The 18,643-nt window shown below is 42.1% G+C and overlaps 1 protein-coding gene across 9 annotated transcripts in view; it reads right to left on the reverse strand.

Annotated features, from left to right (window-relative positions):
* Positions 1 to 18,643, reverse strand: part of LOC125048286 (E3 ubiquitin-protein ligase HUWE1-like) — a 49,876-nt gene that overhangs the window by 39 nt on the left and 31,194 nt on the right. For 5 of the 9 annotated variants that reach the window (XM_047646918.1, XM_047646924.1, XM_047646922.1 and 2 more), the window contains exons 37-61: positions 18,009 to 18,086; positions 16,991 to 17,245; positions 16,612 to 16,777; positions 13,688 to 13,817; positions 13,371 to 13,506; positions 13,030 to 13,179; positions 12,130 to 12,916; positions 11,380 to 11,544; positions 10,952 to 11,183; positions 10,397 to 10,650; positions 9,904 to 10,063; positions 9,247 to 9,617; positions 8,412 to 8,937; positions 7,981 to 8,252; positions 7,664 to 7,845; positions 7,102 to 7,473; positions 6,497 to 6,775; positions 6,112 to 6,216; positions 5,600 to 5,875; positions 5,218 to 5,406; positions 4,629 to 4,816; positions 4,348 to 4,481; positions 3,047 to 3,212; positions 2,566 to 2,756; positions 1 to 2,343 (exon numbers count right to left, since the gene is read on the reverse strand). The exon at positions 1 to 2,343 is cut by the window's left edge and continues 39 nt beyond it. In XM_047646918.1, coding sequence (XP_047502874.1) covers positions 2,241 to 2,343; positions 2,566 to 2,756; positions 3,047 to 3,212; positions 4,348 to 4,481; positions 4,629 to 4,816; positions 5,218 to 5,406; positions 5,600 to 5,875; positions 6,112 to 6,216; positions 6,497 to 6,775; positions 7,102 to 7,473; positions 7,664 to 7,845; positions 7,981 to 8,252; positions 8,412 to 8,937; positions 9,247 to 9,617; positions 9,904 to 10,063; positions 10,397 to 10,650; positions 10,952 to 11,183; positions 11,380 to 11,544; positions 12,130 to 12,916; positions 13,030 to 13,179; positions 13,371 to 13,506; positions 13,688 to 13,817; positions 16,612 to 16,777; positions 16,991 to 17,245; positions 18,009 to 18,086 — 5,867 coding nt within the window. In that variant the 3' untranslated portion in view covers positions 1 to 2,240. The remainder of the gene's footprint in view (positions 2,344 to 2,565; positions 2,757 to 3,046; positions 3,213 to 4,347; positions 4,482 to 4,628; positions 4,817 to 5,217; positions 5,407 to 5,599; positions 5,876 to 6,111; positions 6,217 to 6,496; positions 6,776 to 7,101; positions 7,474 to 7,663; positions 7,846 to 7,980; positions 8,253 to 8,411; positions 8,938 to 9,246; positions 9,618 to 9,903; positions 10,064 to 10,396; positions 10,651 to 10,951; positions 11,184 to 11,379; positions 11,545 to 12,129; positions 12,917 to 13,029; positions 13,180 to 13,370; positions 13,507 to 13,687; positions 13,818 to 16,611; positions 16,778 to 16,990; positions 17,246 to 18,008; positions 18,087 to 18,643) is intronic. The other 4 variants (XM_047646921.1, XM_047646923.1, XM_047646919.1 and 1 more) reach the window with 4 other exon arrangements.

Below are 18,643 nucleotides of genomic sequence, written 5' to 3' on the forward strand. Positions count from 1 at the left end.
ACAAAGACATTACTATGAATATTTTGTTTTGTATAGTGGAATCTAGTATTAATATGAATGACCAAATGGAGTGTTTATCATAGCAGACTTACAGAACAGTCTCAAAAATGAAACACAGCATTCCTTTCACATGCTTGTTCCTTCACATCTAAAAGAAAAAAAAAAAAGAAAAAACGTATATATTTCTCCAGTAAACTGATATTTTGATGATTAACTAAAAACGTAATTTGATTCCCATCTAATCTATGACATTTCCATATTCATCCCCAAAAAAAAAGGAGAGATCTCCTCATTCACTGTACAACTGATTATAGGTTAAATAAATAAAAAAAAAAGTTATTTAATACTGTGTATTTTAATGCCAACTTGTTAAAGTAGAAGAACGATTGTTGCACATGTGATAAAATACACTTTATGTAACATCTGGGCTGACTGATAACTTAATAAACTCAATCAATGACTAAATTTTAGATAAAGAAAAAGAAAAAGAAAAAAAAAAAAAAAAAAAAATCAACCCATAATAAAGTAAATATAGGATCACTATCTATCTGTATACATTTACTTGGTATGACATACTTTACACGTCTTCCAAAGCCCTGGCAAGAAACACTTGACTAACAACAGAAAATGCCAACTCTTGGCTTTCACAAAACATGATTCTCACTGTATTACTCAGTTCACAATGTACACAAACAATCAAATAACAATGCTTTTGTTTTGCCAGAATTGACACAGTGGCTGACTGTTAGCAGGTCATTCATTCTGAAGAAAAGATGCATTCCTCTTAATAATCATCCAGTTTACTATTATAGTGGAGAAGTGGTAGTGCTTGGAATTTCCAAAATAATAATCAATATAAAATCTTTCACCGTATATTATTTTTTAAAACTTATGGAAACCCAGTAAACACACTTACTTCACATGCTTTCAACATGTTCATCTCTCGTCTCCTCCTGCTTATCACCAACGTCTTTGTAGCAATCTATGACAGCCCTTAATGTAAAATTTATCACATTAGATATACCAGTGTATTTCTTTTACTTATATGTACAGCAGTAGTGAGGCCAGAATATACAGCACAGTGATCATAATACTAGTGGAAGGTAAATGTCTTTAACAAGGTCAAACGTATCAAGTTGGAACAGAACAAGGAGGGATCGTCAGCACTGCAGCCTCTTGCATAATTTCACAAACCTGAGACTGCGTGGCCACATCTTTGGGTCCCTTCCTATTTATCATTGTTATTATTTTTTAAACTGGGGATTCCTTCCAAAGTAAAACAAATCACGGGTCTCAAAATCTCCAGTGCTTGCTCTGGTTTGAGGGTTGACCCAGGTGAGGCTAAGTAACTAAACAGAACAGTGGTTACAGATGGGCAAGCTAGGCACAGGCTGCTATGTGATTAATTATAGGGGTTGGTAAGTGTTATATGGGAATGCAGGCTTAGGAAGGGAAGGGAAGGGAAGGGAAGGGAAGGGAAGGGAAGGGAAGGGAAGGGGAAGGAAAGGGAGAAATGGGAATGGCTTACTCATAGAATATGCTCGGCAGGCAGTGAGGAAATAAACCAACTGGGGGACAGGACTCGCTTTTGGGGGAAGAAGGGATGGGTTGGGGGAAAGGGTTCATCATATCAAGGATATAAACCTGGTAATCTATCACATTTTTAGCAACTGCTAGAGGGTTGAATGTTTGCTTACAAAATATCTGAAGCTGCTCAAAATATCTCTTTCATTAATATCTGTGCACATAATACATAGTGATAAATCCACTCAAACAAGACAAAATACAAAATTGAAAGAAAAAAGAAATAAAAAATGAAGGACATTTTCAACTACAATATGTATATCTCATTATAATATACACTATACTATGCTATAAACATGTCAAGCTTTCAGTGCCTTTCCATTAACAATTTATCTCGAGAAGCTCCAAAATCATGGTCCTCTGGAGCAGTGTCCATCTTCCCCTTCGAAGAATACTTATAAACACTGTCATAACATCCTCTAGAAGATCAACATTTAAACACACGTGCTTCAATCCAACCACAAAATATCAGAACCTCATGTGAAGATATCAGGTGTCTCAATATGTACCACGGTTGTACTTGTGCTTGATAAGGTTCCGGTTTTCCAAGGGGTGTTCGTGAGTAACCTGGAGCTCCCACTGTGCAGATAAGTCTGGAAACTTTTCAACGTGTACTAAAAAGTCACTGATTGGGGTAATGGAAGAGCTATGACTGCTTATGCGAATCCAAAGCCCTCCGAACATTCATGGATGGCCTTCAGGAGATAGTGGCGTAGCTTGTCATACGTCTCATACACTGGCAGGTCCAATTGGTTGAAACTGTGGAGGGAAAGTTTGCTGTAATTTTTTTGAGGGAAACGATAAAGAGGAGAGAGGAAAGAGAATAGATAGATAAAAAAAAGAGTGAGGAAACGGGGAGCCAAGTTTCCAATAATTTCTTACATACAAGGAGATTCCTTACACATTACACAAAAAACAATCAAAGGAACCAGTGCAAAAGCTTAATCCATATTGAAACTCAGTAAAACCTGCGTAACGAACCAAGTGTGAGCCGAAGGCAGCCTGTCCGTCGATCGGTCGTCCCGATGGATCTGGAACTTCTGTGTGCCATTCATGCCTTCCAGGGCCACAAAACCTTGCAGCGGAACTTTGCTGGTTCCCGTCACAAACTGGAGGAACTTGGCTCGTTCTGCCTGGTCGAAGGAGCGTAGTGCTCGCCAGAACCACTGAATCTGAGGGCATTCAAAGAGTCATATTTTGTCAAAGCTATCAAAGTCAACATTTTTAATTACATTCTCTTGTTTACTGAGATCACCTTTCAATTTGAACAAGGCATAACAGAAATCAGATTTTGTCTTCATATAAAACCTCTGTTACATAAAAGATTTGCAAACATGGAGAATAAAAAATAAGTCAATAACAATATAAATAAGACCACAAATTTACAACAGACAGAACAGACAAGGATACAGCCACTCACCCCCCCCCCCCCCCCACACACACACACACACACATCACATACCTGCAATGAGTTGGGTTGATATTTATGGTACTCTGTATTCGCCCGGAGATCATCGATGTCAATGGTGGGCAGGCCGGATATGAGGAGCTCCAATTCTTGCTCGTTGAAGATGGATATGAGGCGCTTGGGAATGATGTCGTAGAAGCCCTCGAGGAAGGCATTCAGTCTGGAAAAATTCAGAGGGATGTCAAATTATGTGACAATTTTTCCTACATTCAGTCTGTAAACATTCAAAGAGAGAGGTCAACTGATGTCAAAGAAGCCTATCAGAACAGAAACTGATGCCACAGAAGCCTGTCAAGAAAGCACCCAGTCCAAAAGTTTAAAGGGATCAGTCATATGACGTCACAGATGTCCTCTAGAAAAACATTCAATCTGTAAGGGTTAAAAGTGCCAAGTCAAATGTTGTCATAGAAACCAAGCACTTAGTTTGGAAAAGTTGAAAGATGTTAGGAATCGAGGATCAAATCAAGCCTTCTTAAACCCTTACTGACGGGTAAAAAACTCTACACTCTGGAGAATAATGGGAACTAGCCGACTTTGCGTGCGGGAGTTTGCTACATCAAGTCGAACCCCCAGCTTGTAGCACTTTGGTGCATCACCGTGGCGTACAGCCTAAATCTACTTAACACAATGGCAACGGGTCACGCCTATAGGTGTCATAACAATACGCCCAAATGTGGCGTGCGGCTGTCAGCCGCAGCGGTGCATCAAAGCGCCCCGAGGCAATGATTCGGCTTGATGTACTGAATTCACGCGCTCAAAGTCGGCGCGTTGCTGCGTAGAGTTTTTAAAATTTTCTATACCCGTCGCCAATGGGTTAACAAAGCAACAATTTTCATTCTTCTGTCTAATCAGCCTGCTTTATTTAAACATTCTTTAAAAGACACGAGTAAAGGTGAATACAAGATGAAAGAGAACAAGAGAGAAAGGAATGGAAAGGAAAAAAGGGGAGGGAGGGAGAGAAGAAAGAGTAACAAGGAGAGGAAAAAGGAGAGGAAAAAAGAGGGGAGAGGGGAGAGGGGAGAGGAGAGGGAGACAGAGAAAGAGAGAGAGGGAGGGAGAGAAGAAAGAGAAAAAAAGGAGAGGGAGAGAGGGAGAGAGGGAGAAAGGGAGGGAGGGAGAGAGGGAGGGAGGGAGAGAGGGAGGGAGAGGGAGAGAGGGAGAGAGAGGGAGGGAGAGAGAGAGAGGGAGGGAGAGAGAGAGAGAGGGAGGGAGGGAGAGTGGGAGAGAGGGGGAGAGGGAAAGGGAGAGAGAAAATAGAAGACCTAGAACAACGACATTTCCTTCTTGGCACTCACTGTTTCCTAATTGCTCCGGTCATCTTCATCTGGCAGACCAGGCGTATGTACTCCATCTTCGTCTCTTCCGTCACCGCTATGTTTCTTCCATTTGGTTTGAGATCTCTTACCTCTGTCACGCCAAACTCTTGTACCTGTTTACCAAGACAATGCAGAAGGTTACTCTTCTGTACACGTTTGACTCAAATTTGAGAACTTAAAGATGAGAGATACCAGTCTACTATCCCAGAAAATATTCGAGCCTTTGGGTTATCTCGCTAATTTTTTTCCCTTCCTCTTACCTCAGTGCTGAACGTCAACTCGTAGCCCAAATCGGCCACGTTGTGCTCCAGCAAGTATATAAGACCCTGGTAGAAGGAATAGTCCTCGCTCTCCATGTCTCCCACTCGGACCATTTTGCCCAGGATGTGCTTGTAGAAGGACCTTGTGAAGTAGCATTCTAGGAGCTTGTTGTCATAGATGGCCTTGGCTATAAAAAAAAGTAAATACCAAAGCAAAGATTACTCTCAGTGAAGAAAAGTAAAAAGAATAAATAAAATATAATAAAAAATAAAAAATAAAGACTGGTTACTAATGTGGTTTATTTCCCCAGCACTGCTGTTGGTGGATTCCAACCCTAACCTACCAGTGTTGGAAGCCAGCATTCATGTTTACCCCCCCACTTTTTTTTTTCCAGAAGGGCATCCAAACAGGCAATGCCACAAATAAATTCCTGAACTGGAGGGGAGACTGGGGGCTACCTAGTAATGAGCATTCATTCATCATTAACAAAAGTGACTCGGTCTGAGTACACATCAACATATAACTACTAAAAGGGAAAGGGGGAAAAGGATACAAAAAAAGAGAAAAGAAAGATAAAGATCTACTTACCAATGACACGTCCGACGAACTTAAAGTAAGAGAGATGGTTCGAGTTGCAGTGAGAAGCCGGGTTAATCATGTAGGTCACGCGGTCTCCCGGGGACGTGCAGAACAAGGCATACATGGGGTTGAAGATTTCCCGAGAGATGATCATGTACCATTCTCTCAGTAAGCCACCAGCATCCTGGCCTTCCTCTCCTGCAAAGAGACAGAGTGAAAGGACGGTCTTTTGGATTCTTTCCCCCAAAAATCACAGAAATTTAAGATCCCTTGCATGTACTACATATCTCATGTATCTACAGACGCATGTGTATACATACTACGCATATTTCTCATTTCTTCTGATGAAAGGGAAGATAGATTGAAATGGATTAGGTGAATCTTGCCTTACCTTCAAATACAATGTAAAACCTATTCTTCCATTCATCAGGGGACCGTCTATGCAGCTCTCTGAAGGAATCTTCGAAGACGTGCTCCCTACGTACATGCACAGCTAGATCTTCTCGACGCATACCATCGTCTGCGCGCTCTAGCTCGGTTCTGAAGTACTTGCGCTTAATATCAAAATCTAAAAGGCGTGTGTGGTCCACAAGGACACTGAATGGACCGTCTGCAAGATGAACTGTCGACTGTCTAAGAATTTGGTTGAGGACTGTGCGATGTGTCTCTGAAATGAGTGGAAAATGAATTATTCAGACTTTGAATAAACTTGTAGCATTATTAATATTGATGATGATGATGACAATTATAAAATAATATAAATAATAACAAAAATAAGTAGCTAAATAGAAAGTGTAAAATAATATATATAAATAATACATCTCCTAACATCCTTTTTTCCAGATTTTTCCAATAATATGTTAATCCTAATTTTTTTTACACAAAAACAAGTCAAAACCATACCTGCAAATTTAAGGAACTTCTCTGTATCACCAGGACTGTATTCAGACTGTGATGTGGAATTTTCTCGTTTTCTTGCACCCGCTTGACTGGATGCTCCTTCTCCATCTGCGAAAAAGATTGGCCGGATATTAAAGTGACAACAGCTCCTGGGAGGAGTACATGTAACCAAATTCAATTAAAAAATCCCCCCCCCCCCCCCATTGTATAAGAGCAGATGCAGGAAATTTGAAGTTATTGGATCAGTTAACATAGAACGGGCCACATTTCTGCTGAGACTAGAATATACAAAGCAGCTTAAGAAAGGTGGGTGATTAGATGGGGAAACTTTTCTGTAAAGACCAATTCCTATGTAGGGGAAGAAGAAGAAGAAGGTACACTTCCTTACCATCTGTAGGAACAGAAGGCAGAGGCGAAAGAGGAGCGATTTCGTGATGCAGGTGAGCCAGCTGCGCCTCTCGTGATTCAGTCTGTGTGGTAGTCCTCTCGCGCCTGTCCCCTGAAGCCCCTGAAGCATGGACCAAGAAGAAGGCCTCGACTGCAGGCTGCAGGACTAGCACAGCATGGGTGTCTGGGGTCTCCCCTAACTCCACTAGGCACTCAGAAAGTGTTGACCAGAGCTCGTCCAAGTTCAGCTGACTGCTTAAGCTACCCAGCTCCGTGGTTTCTGCAAAAGTAATGCATTGAAATGTTAGAGCTTTTTGATTCAACATAAAATATAAAGTGGGAGGTGAATCTTGGATGGAATTATAATATTTGAACTAAAATATCCATATTTCAGCAAAACAATTTTCCTTTATCATGAACCACAATTTTCCTATTCCAGCAAAACATTTTCCCCTTGTCATGAACTACAAATATCCACTCCCCAAGTACAATGATCTTTGAATGGCAAAATGACAATCTGTGCCTTAAAACCATATCAATACTAATAAAGGGAATAAAATGACAACTCTAAATAATCAATCATGAATTCTACATCATTCGCCGTACCTGTTGTCTCATTATCAACATCCATGGCTTCAGCAGTGGGCTGTGTTGCTTCCTCCTGAGGAGTGGCTGTTGCATTGACAACATTATCTGCCTCTGGGTTGGGCACGTCTATTGACACAGCAGTCTCAACACTCCTCTCTTGAGCCTGCTGCTGTGACAGCTGGGTCTCCTCCAGCTGGTCTCTGCTACTCGCCGTGTCTGTTCTTGATGTGGTTTCCGTGATGTCCAGGCTAGCTGCTGCGTCAGACTGTTCTTGGTTGTTGCTGGCAGCGGTCTGATCTTCTCCTCCAGTGCCCTCGGTTGGTTCTTGATTACCTGCTACATCCTGGCCACCGCTGGTTGGCCTCTCGCTGGTATTATTGCTCTGAGGAGCTGTGGGACGGAGAAAATCAATATTAGTTATTTAGTTATATTAGTCATGAAAATCTGAAGATTAATGATTGTGAAAAATTGCAATCTATTAACATTAGTCAATAACAAGATTGTATTTACAAATACAAGTGTACAACTCTATGAGTCTTCACAAACTAATCCAAAACTCATTTTACACAAAGGAACTTACCATTTCTTCTGGTGCGTGATAATCTTATTGCATCTCTTAATTGTATGATGACCTTTAGGGTACGGAGGAAGAACGCCTGAGAGGAGGTCTTGCTTGTGAGGGCAGACATAGAAGCTAGTTGTAGTTCGCACGGGGGTTTCACCTTTGTTGCCCCACTGATGATAATACATTCATTGGTGAATCTAAAAAATTAGAAAAAAAAAAAAAAAAAAAAAAATATATCAGTAGCAATAAAACTTAGAATGACTCTTACATAGTAACTGCATTATTCTACTTCAAAAGTTGATTTAAAAATAATAAACAAATTAAACTCCTACCTGTCCTGCAACAAGCCCTTCTTGCTCTTGTCTGTGACATGAGGCTGGTGTTCGTCTTCATGGCTTGCCATCGGGTGTGAGGCGTTGTACGCTCGGAGATCAGAGAGAAGAGCCGCAATGTGTGTAGCTACAGTAGAGCCTAAAGTTGCAGCTCCTTGCAGCAGGAGACGCAACACCTGGTCCCTTGCAGGAGGGGGGCCGTGGGAGAGGTGGAGGAGGAGAGCTGTGGCATCCTCCAAGCCCTCTTCGGAACAGGATTTACTGGTCAGGACCTGAAATGTATTTAGAAACATCAAAAATAGATTTGTTAGTTATTAGACTATCAACATGCTATTACTTTTCTTCATTATTTGTCATGATGACCATGATTAAATCAGAACAAAAATATCCAAGAATGCAATTGGTCCCTTTCTCTTTCACTTTCCACTCACCTGAATTGCTAATTTCAACAAATGTTCTAGGGTTTGAGAATTCTCAATTGAGTGCTGGCTTGTGATGTTGGAGTTTTGGGTGGAGGCTGAATCAGCTGTTTCTGGGAGGCCTAAGGAGATGAGGGCCAGCAGCCGCAGCAACCTGTCTGTGAGAAGCGACGACCGCCGGATGACAGGGTGAGCCAGCTGCTGTATGAGTTGCCCCAATGCTGACGCTTCCAGGCTTGCCACGCGCTGTTCCTCCTCACTGTTCCCTCCCGCGCTGGAGTGGGTGCGTGGCAGCCCCTTACCCTTACGCGAGACACTAATTGAGTCTAACTTTACCAGCAACTCCCAAAAGTCTGTGGGTTCACTGCCCTGACTAGAGGAGGACGAACCCTTGGAGTTCTTGCTAATAGCACCTGTGGTCGTTCCACTGCTCGATTTTTTACTATCACTTTTACTGTCATCTGTTTCCTTCCCTTGGTGAGGCAAGAAGTGGCTAGGGAAACTTTTGGCCAATGAGATCAGTGTGTCAAGTGCATGTCTGCAACAGAAGAGCACTGTCATTAGTTCACTGTTACTAGCAAACTGTGAATGATTTTCTACTCATGTAAAAAGAGAAACAAATTCATAATTTTTAGTCTAAGTAAATTGATATATTTGTACATAAATCCATTCATCCATCTACATATACTGATAAACAGATACATGTATGTGTATCTAGCAAGAAAATGTTTGTAAATTTCTGATTGACAATTAGAGAAAAACAAACAAATATGACATAAGATTTGAGACAGGTAGAAGGAAACCAGCCTACACTTCTAAGCTGCCCAAAACCTGCTGCAAGGCCTACCTGCACACCAGAGGAGAAGCCTGGGGGTGAATATTAACAGCTGTTGTCAGGGATGCCACAGATGTGCGTTTGCCTGTGGGCTGTGTGCGATGGATTTGGAAGATGCTCGCCCTGCACCCTAATGCTGCGTCCATGCTCATGCTCAACCAGGAGGGCGCAGTTGGGGAGCGGGACTCACTGCGCCACACGGGGGTCGAGGAAAGGGGTGCCTGGTCCCCTCTCCCCCCTGCTGCGCCCTTCTTGCCACCACACTTGCTGGCTGGCTCGGGTGTTATGGGGGGAAGGCTGGGCATGGGGAGGTCGGTGCTGGGTCCGGCAGAGCGACTGGAGAGTGTTGGGTCACCACATCGCTCCAGGATAGAGAGCAAGGCCTGGAAAAGTAAGGTGATTTATAGTGAGTGAATGTTTTATTTCTTATTTCTTATTTATTCCTTATTTCTTTCTCTCTTTCTCTTGTGATACTGCTAAGCAAAAGAAAAGGAAATCTATATCATGTAATCACTTAAACAATCTTTCAGTATGAATCCACTTCCCTGAGACAGTCTTACATGCATGCCAACAAATTACTCAATCCTTTATAAATGATTATCTTGACACATATATAAGGAATGGGATTACGACAACGATGAGGATGATTAAAAAGATTATCACAATTACCTTAATCACCCAATCTCTGGTTGGGGCATGGTGGCACAGGTAACGCAGCACGCGGTGCAGGCGGCCAGTGTTCAGCTTGGGCTCGTCCACAAAGAGCAGGACCAGAAGGCAGGTCATGGCCTCGTGGTCTAGCAACTGCCTTCCTCTCGGCTTGGTGGTCCTGGGCAGAGGGGAGGAAGGGGGAGGTTTAGTAAAGAATGAAAAGCAAAATATGATAAATAAGGTAACAGGTTCTGATATTGCTGGGGTAGTAACTATTTCTTTCTGCATTAGGTTTCCAACATGGAATGATAGTCTGTAATAATAAAATAAAAAAAAAACATAAAAACTTCGACAAGAAATCACAATTCCTATCAACCTTCCAAGTACTTTCTATTTATTATTTGTGATCAGAACACCACCACCTTCTGTATCTCCACTAGTAATACCAATATTCAAACTATAGGAAAATCATAGCATTAAAAATATGAATGCCAATAAGGAGACATCTTACGTGGTAGAGGCCTGCTGCCCACTGGACGACGGCCGCAGATTCCAGCTTGTGGACCAGCTGGAGGAGTGCATGAGGCGCGAGCCCATTCTGGCCGTATTACGCAGGATGGACGACAATGATGCGTTGGTCCTGCTGAACATGTGCTCATGTGCGTGGCGGTTGCGCTCCTCCCTCTGCCGTCTCAGGGTCTGGGCTTCCTGGGCCAACTCAGGTGGCAAGGCAGCAAACTGCGAGTCTTCGAGGTCAGCCAATATCTAAGACAGAGAAGAACAGAAACAATTCAGATTAGCATCACTACCTATAAACCTCTACCATTGAGTAGCAACTAAAATTCTTGTTCTGATACTAAATGAAGGTGCAAATAAAGACCAATGTTTGAAAATAATGAAACTAAACTGTAATTTTCGCATATAGTGTTTTAATCGTACTTATTCACACATATCATATACCCCCCCTCTCCCACACAAAACTTAATTCTTAAAATCTTCCCTTTCAACCAATAAACATCAATCAAGTAATGCAAAGTTTCCCCACAGCAGCAAGATGCTTATTTACCGTTTGTCTAAGAGAAGGTGGAAGTGTTTGCAGGAACGAAACTGAATCTACTGGATCGTCTGGGTTGGATCTGGCTGCCTGTTGCCGCTGCTGTTCTAAGCGCTGTTGTGCCAGCACCTCCTCCTGGATATTAGGGGGCAGTGCTGCTAGGAACTCTGGATTCACCTCACCAACAGTCGTGCTATTGTTCTCCCTTGTGTTTTCGGTTGCTCTCTGTCTCACGCGTTGAAGTCTGTCACGGTAGAAATAGGTGTAACTATAGTGACAACATGCCTGCATAAATGTATTCTTTATCTTTCTTTTCACCTGTATAAATATTACTATTACTATATAAATATTTTTTACTAATGCTGTGATAAATGATACCAAATTATTGATGGAATTTTTAGAAACCCCTTAAAAACAGCCTAGACTGCATAAAGACAAACCTAAGCTGTTCAGCGATGACCTCTTGTCTCATCTCTTCGGGTAAGGCAGCCAAAAAGCTGGGGTCAACACCTTCGGGAATTTCAATATCTCCAAGGATGGCAGAGTAGTCGGGCCTGTTGCTGTTCGATCCCGAGGGGCCAGCCACATTGCTCTCACTTCCCGTGCTGGAATGGGAGTTAATCAAACAAGGGTTACTTCTTTCACTAATCGTCTACTAATTTCCTAAACCATTATCAAACAAGGTCAGTAGAAAGGGGTAAAGCTTTCCAGTTTCACTACATGTCGCAGACTCCTGACAAATGGCAGGATGGTTGCCAGAAGCCTCTGGAGTCAGTGAGACCGAGATATTACTCATACTGTCATGAACAGGTTAATATCCACAAGAAACATTCTATTTCATGTTGACAAAATAAAGTGAAAGGACCAAGAAGTCAAGGTCAGCATTCAGTCCTAACTCATATATCTATCAGTAAGACATTATGAAAAAATATCAATTTTCTTGATGCTTTCAAGTAACATGTATCTAAATCATGATGATAACAAGGATGACCATAAATGCCAAAAGCTATGGACTAAAATTTATGGTCTCTTCTACCATAAAGGCCTCTTCGTATTTAGTCCAAACTGTATGTATCCTATATAATACAACCCTGGTTACTTCATGAAAACCTTTCATTCATATTGTTCAAGAGAAGCCATAAAGTATTACAATACAAGGAGGTGAAAAGGAGTAGGAAAATAACACTTACGTAGTGCTCCTGCCCTCGGTGTTGCTCTCTGATGTAGGCGGCATGGCAAGTGCTGGGGGTGCTCCAGCTTGGTCCTCAGACTGATCTTGAGGAGGATCTTGCTGCATTGTCATGGATGGGTCGTACCAGTCGTCCCTCGGGGTGACTTGAGGTAAAGGAGGGGTGGAGGCTGCGTCTCCTGAAGAGGCAAGCAGCTCGGGTGACTGGCTGGGGTATTCTGGAGGACTGACAGACATAGGAGTCTCTTCTTGGGCAGCCAGAGCCTCTACATTATCCTGAGATATTGGAGTGGACCCTGTCGCTGGTAATGGGGAGGCTGCCACCATTTCCGTGTCGTTGACTGTGAGGGTGGATGATGTGGCCTCCGCCTCCAGGGAGGAAGTGTTGGTTGGAGCCACAAGTGTTGGTGTGGAGGTAGAAGTTGCAGGAGAGGGGAATGGAGGCAGACTGCTAACAGTAGTGGTCTGGGGTGTCGCTGGGGCTGAAGGAACACCAGATGTTAGGGATCCACTAATGGCTGGGACGGAGGATACTGGGGGTTCCTGTAGAGGCAGTGTAGGTGCACCAGATGATACTGGAGAAAGCAGCGTCAACAAACCAGAGAAGCTGGGGGTTGCCGTAGTCGTCACAGGGCCAGATGAGGTGCCGAGGACAGACTCCACAATGGACTCAGCAATGGAAGCAGTACTCAAGATGGCAGCATCCTGGCCGGTGGCCTCTTGGTTAGCTGGCTCCTGATCTGATGTGGCTTGGTTGTTTTCAGTGGCTTCACCCATTTCAGTGTCACCTGAAAATATGTCAGTTACTAAATGCCGGCTTGCCCTGTTATTAAACTTACACCATCTACAGCACCGGGCTATGTAAAACAACAAGAACAATCACAACACAATGAACACTTACCACTCTGCAGGAGCAAAAGGGGTGCTTGAGACGTGTCCGTAGACGCTGGTGGTGGCTTGCTTGCTTCCTGCTCCTTCTTCTTCTTGTCACGCTCAGACTGTTCTGCATCTCTGTACTTCTCTAAAACTGCCATCAGAGCAGGCTTGACCACTGTATAGAGCATAATTAACAATTATTATAGCTAATGCTGGATTCAACCATGGAATCAATTTTCTGAACACTCTCTACCCACTAGAATTTACTGTCTAGAAATCATTTCAATTAGAAATACACAACAAAAGAAGAGAATGAGAATACTTTGGCAAGCACAGATCTTAAGACATACAAAGTGCCTGACGTACCTGTAACGGCATCATGCATGGAATCTGCTTCCAAGACCCGGGCCTCTTCTGTCCACCGTGAGAGGGCATTGGGGACACTGGCCAGTGAAGCTGATGAACCTCCATTATTCATCATTGTGCCGCCATGATCCTGCAACTCAAAAAGTCAATTTGCTGTTAACAACACATCTGCCTTTGTATGGGGGGGGAGACAGTCCTTTCGAGCCAAGCGAAAAAAGACTGACCTCTAAAACTTTCTGAATGGCATGAATGTTCTCCATGGCAAAAATGTCATTAAATATACATCAACCAAACACAGAAGAGCAGAAAACACTCACCTGCATATCAATGAACTCGTCAGGGTCTGGGGGCATGAGCCTTACATCGGGATTGGTGAAGAGCACCTGCGTTGCCTCACGCAGGTTTGAAGAGAGCTGGAGGGCATCGCGGTGGCTTGGCCCTAACAGCCTGGGGATAGATAATGATCTTTTGTGCTACCTAATCAGCTGTCAAAACTAATTCATATATATGAAGGCAAAAATTCTTGAACATGACTTTTTGAAAACATATCAAAGAATGTAAACAAATATAAAACTGTATCTAGTATGTGCTCTGAGAATTACATTCACCAATACAGTTAAGAATTCAGTAAAAACCATGTCAAAATCTATCTACATTTGTCATTTTCTTTCAAACAAATACAATTCACTATAAGGTATAGGTTACAAATCTCATTAACCACAAGTTACCTTGAACAATAACAAATATCTAATGAGTTCAAAGTTGTAAGAAAGTAAGAAAATATCTAGTTACGCGTACAGTGAAAACAACAATAGAAAAGGGATCAAATTTAGCAAAAATGATAAAAATCAACAACAAACAAGAGTGGTGATGATGTGATGAGGTTGGTGTCTGTACTCTGTATGTCGAGGTGGTGATGAGGATGGCAGTTGTTAGTAAGTCAGAAGAGTAAGGAGGCAAAATTCCACACAGATGCCCCTAAGCCTTAAATGCACCATTGCTGTTAGTACAATGCTTCATGCAAGAGATCATGGCAGCTAAGAAGTATTAGTTCACCATGGATAGACTACAAAAGAGTCTGTTACTGGAGTGACTGCAAAGAATCGGCCGCAGCCTGCCGACCAACACAAGTAATGCCAAGTAGAAACATACAATTCACAACCTCAAAATGAAATACTCACACGAGGACGCAACCAACTGCATGGATAAGGAAGAGTGAAACCAAAGAACCAGTAGTAGCAGTGGTTCATGAACCATATTTGGGGATGAAAACCAGGGCAGCAGTAAAGGTCATATAAACAAGAGTGGCAGTAGAGAATTTGTGACAGTCATCGGGTAAGAGGCAGTGGAAGCAGAGGCTTTCAAAGCAGCAGAGGGATGTGTAATGGCGGCAGAAGTATGAGAGACAGAGAAGGGAGTGAACTTCAGCAAAAGAGATGCACCAGCAGAGCCAATCCAGTTTGAGGAATGGAAGGCAATGCCCTTTTCTCTGCATCTACGTAACCTATTCTAATTTGTACATCTCCTGTGTCCCTGCCTTAAAATATATTTCCTAAAACCTATCTGCTGAACTCATCCACATCGCTGACAGATGTAAGTAGGGTAAAAGTGAGAAGAATAATTTTATGGATAAGGAGGTGTAACTGGTAGATTTTGATGTTGAGCCTCCATCAGAATTACATGTAAATCTGAACAAAACATAACATCGAAAAGCATTCATTACATCTCTTACTTTGCCAAGTCAACCTAGCAAGGTGTCTCAGAAATATTTTCAAGGGTCAGTGAAGAAACTTGGGTTAAGAATGGGGAATGGAATTTATAAAATATGTATATATAGCAATACTAAATTTGTGTGTGTGTGTGTGTGTGTGTGTGTGTGTGTGTGTGTGTGTGTGTGTGTGTGTGTGTGTGTGTGTGTGTGTGTGTAAATTAGATGCTAGGAGTTTCTCAAATGGAAGCTACTTAACCCCTTGGTGACGGGTGTAGAAAACTAAAAAAAACTCTACGCTCTGGCGAACCACGGCAACGAGCCGACTTTGAGTGCATGAGTTCGGTACATCAAGCCAAATCATTACCTTGTTTAATTCATTTTCAGCCTTTTCAAATCTTTGAAAATTCAACTTCTGACTTTCAAATCATCATCAAATATCTCTTTGGAAACACTGACATGATCTAAACTTTTGCTATAATTCAACCTCAGCTTATATGAAAATGACATAAAAGGTTAACTAACCAAACCTAGCCAAAAAAACAAGACTTACACACCAGGATTCACAGCCCTTCTTTCCTTAATCAGTAAAGTTGAGGAGATTCCCACAAATCCAGTTTCCCATTCAAACATTCAAAAGCCCTTCCTCTAACAATGACTTCCATGCTAGCTTATGCTACTTTCCGGTGTAAGTCCACGACTTTCCTTTGGGTCTCTAAGCACGTAATCTTCGTCTCCTGTGATGAACATCCAAAAGGAAACTGAGGGTCATCTTACATAGCTTGTTATGAATACAAATTAGAAGGATAAAACCAGCATCTGCTTCACTTTTTTTTTTCTTAATCTTTACCTCTACCACGGATAAAAACATATAGGTCTTAAGCTTTCATTATCCTAGTTGTGGGATATGTAATGCTCTCTTGTTGCTTATGATCCTGAAGATTAATGGTGTTCCAGAATGGTAATGAACATGTATTCAAACGCAAATGGATGGGAAGGGATGGGGAACGAGTAATGCTTTTAGAAAAGCCCATGAACAAAGAGGTAACCAATAAGTGAAATAAAAAAAGTAAATAATAATTCAATAAAAAAGAAAAGAAAATGTCCAGGTCACTATCAAAAAGGAGGGCTCCAAGTGAGGATCTAGCAAAAGCCAAGGGGAAGTGTACACTACATGGGAGGGGGGGGGAGAGAGAGAGAGAGAGAGAGAGAGAGAGAGAGAGAGAGAGAGAGAGAGAGAGAGAGAGAGAGAGAGAGAGAGAGAGAGAGAGAAGAGAGAGAGAGAGAGAGAGAGAGAGAGAGAAAGAGATATGAGGGTGACAGAGATTGGCTGTTTGACATAAGGGAGAACCAAGAAGAGGGAACACTGGGTGAGGGGAGTGGGTATTGCTGGGGCTAGGTGGGGTGGGGGACTTTGGCGGTTTTCCTCTTGCAAGTGTGGCATGATGGGTTAAGAGAGAGCCGAGGTGAGCTACAAGGTGTGTGCTACCAGGATTCTAGTGCAAGCTGTGGTCATGGGGAGTGGGGGGTCACCTCTGGAGTATGGTGGTGGTGGTGGTGTGGGTGCGTGGGGTGACAGTATGGTACCTGAGCACCCCGCGTTGGCGACTGGGCCGGCTGTTGAGGCGGGCACTAGCAGTGGCTGGGACTTCGCGTGGGTTCTGGAACAGTGGGTGCGTTGGGATGGCATTGCTCCCACCTGGAAGGCAAAAAGGGCTAAATAAGACACTACTTTACATATAGATGGGATATCAGTCAACAAGGAATAAAAAGATTCAAAAATTAAAAAAAGACAAGGAAGAAGAAAAACAAATAAAAAAAAGAAAGGAAAAAGAGACAGACATGGTGAAAAGGGGGAAAGTATGAACACAAAGGACATGAACAAGAAAAGAGAACTGATGTCTATTCTTACTAGGGTTGGCATTAGGTGTTGATGCCATAAATGTCGGATCCTCATGTGAGTTGCTGTGGTGATGGAGAGAGACACGGTCGCCAAAGATGATGGTGTCAATAGTGTCAATGTACTGCTGGTACGACGGCAGGAGAAGGACATCGTCAGAGTCCCGCTCGCCCGGGAGACGAATGAAGGCATCCTCCAAGTCCTCATAGCCCTCATCGAATACAGAGCCTTCCTCTTCCTCTTCCTCGTCTTCATCGTCGTCATCAGCTGAAAAGAGAGGGACAAATCCGTTTTATCTACGCTGTCTTTCAAGTCATTCGGGATACAATTTATTCATACATCTTTTTATTCTTTATCTTCACTTTTGCAGAGATCATGTTTTTCTCAGGTTTATTGGTCTGTCCATCTGACAGCAGAATTACACGAGAAGCTGCTAATGGACTGTGATAAATTTATCTGGGTGTTGGTCAAGAGCCAGGGACAAATTGGTTTTATTTTCCTTGTGATTTAGATCCCAAATGGATTCAGTCTGACACAAAATTATTTTTGCCAGTGCAAACACACACAGAAAATGGGTCTTACCAACAGGAAATCACTTTCACAAAATTATTTTGAAATTAGTTTTTTTTCCTCCTTCCCTTTTGCTCTCTCTCTCTCTCTCTCTCTCTCTCTCTCTCTCTCTCTCTCTCTCTCTCTCTCTCTCTCTCTCTCTCTCTCTCTCTCTCTCTCTCTCTCTCTCTCTGTGGAGGTTTGGACCCTGAGTGCTTTCTAGTTAACAGCACATGACTAAAAGGATTAATTTGTAAATTCCTTATCAATTACATTTCTCATTGACTATCACATGCAGCTATTAATTCTACTGGCTGAAATCTGAATGAAAAGCACATCAACACTTCCTCTCCCCCCCTCCCTCTTTCATTCTACATACCCCTTATTTGCTGGCCTATAAAACAAAACAGTTCTCCAGGAGGGGAAGGAAAAGAAATCACAACATAACAAAAAGTAGATAATAAAATAATAAGTCAATTACCCTGTGTCCAATACGCCCGGATCACAAGAGCTGAAGGTGTAAGGCTTAGAGCAAGCGGGTGGAGTGATATGTGGTGAACTGCAATCCAACGAACACAAATTCTCAGTTTGTGCCTCCGAGAATATCACTTGCACAGTAACAAAACACAATTTATATCAAACAAAATGAAATCAAATTTACAAAGAGTTGCTCAACATGTACAATAATGATTACTTTAGGTGTTGAATGGCAATACAATTCAGTGTACAAGATATTGGTAATTTTTTTTCCCTCACTTTTTTTTTTTTTCTACCCTAACCACAGCGCTAACTATATTATATAAAATTACAAATGCAATTGATAGATTTCCACAGTAAAAAAATGAAAAAAAAAAACAAAACACCAATTGTTATTAGCTATTTGAGCAGATAACTGAACAAGAAAAACAATAACAGCAACGGTGCTGTAGCCCAGCTATGCCACAAAACATCACTGCACTTCAAATTTTAAAAGGTCCTTGTAGAATACCAGAAAATATCGTTCCACACTCAAAATCATCCTTTTATTTTTTTCCAGTTGCCAAATGCCATGACCCCCTTGTACTAATCAACGTAAACATGAAATATTTCCTTAATGTAAGATCTTTATCAGACAAT

The sequence above is a fragment of the Penaeus chinensis genome, chromosome 43 (assembly GCF_019202785.1).
Source record: "Penaeus chinensis breed Huanghai No. 1 chromosome 43, ASM1920278v2, whole genome shotgun sequence".
Taxonomy (NCBI): domain Eukaryota; kingdom Metazoa; phylum Arthropoda; class Malacostraca; order Decapoda; family Penaeidae; genus Penaeus; species Penaeus chinensis.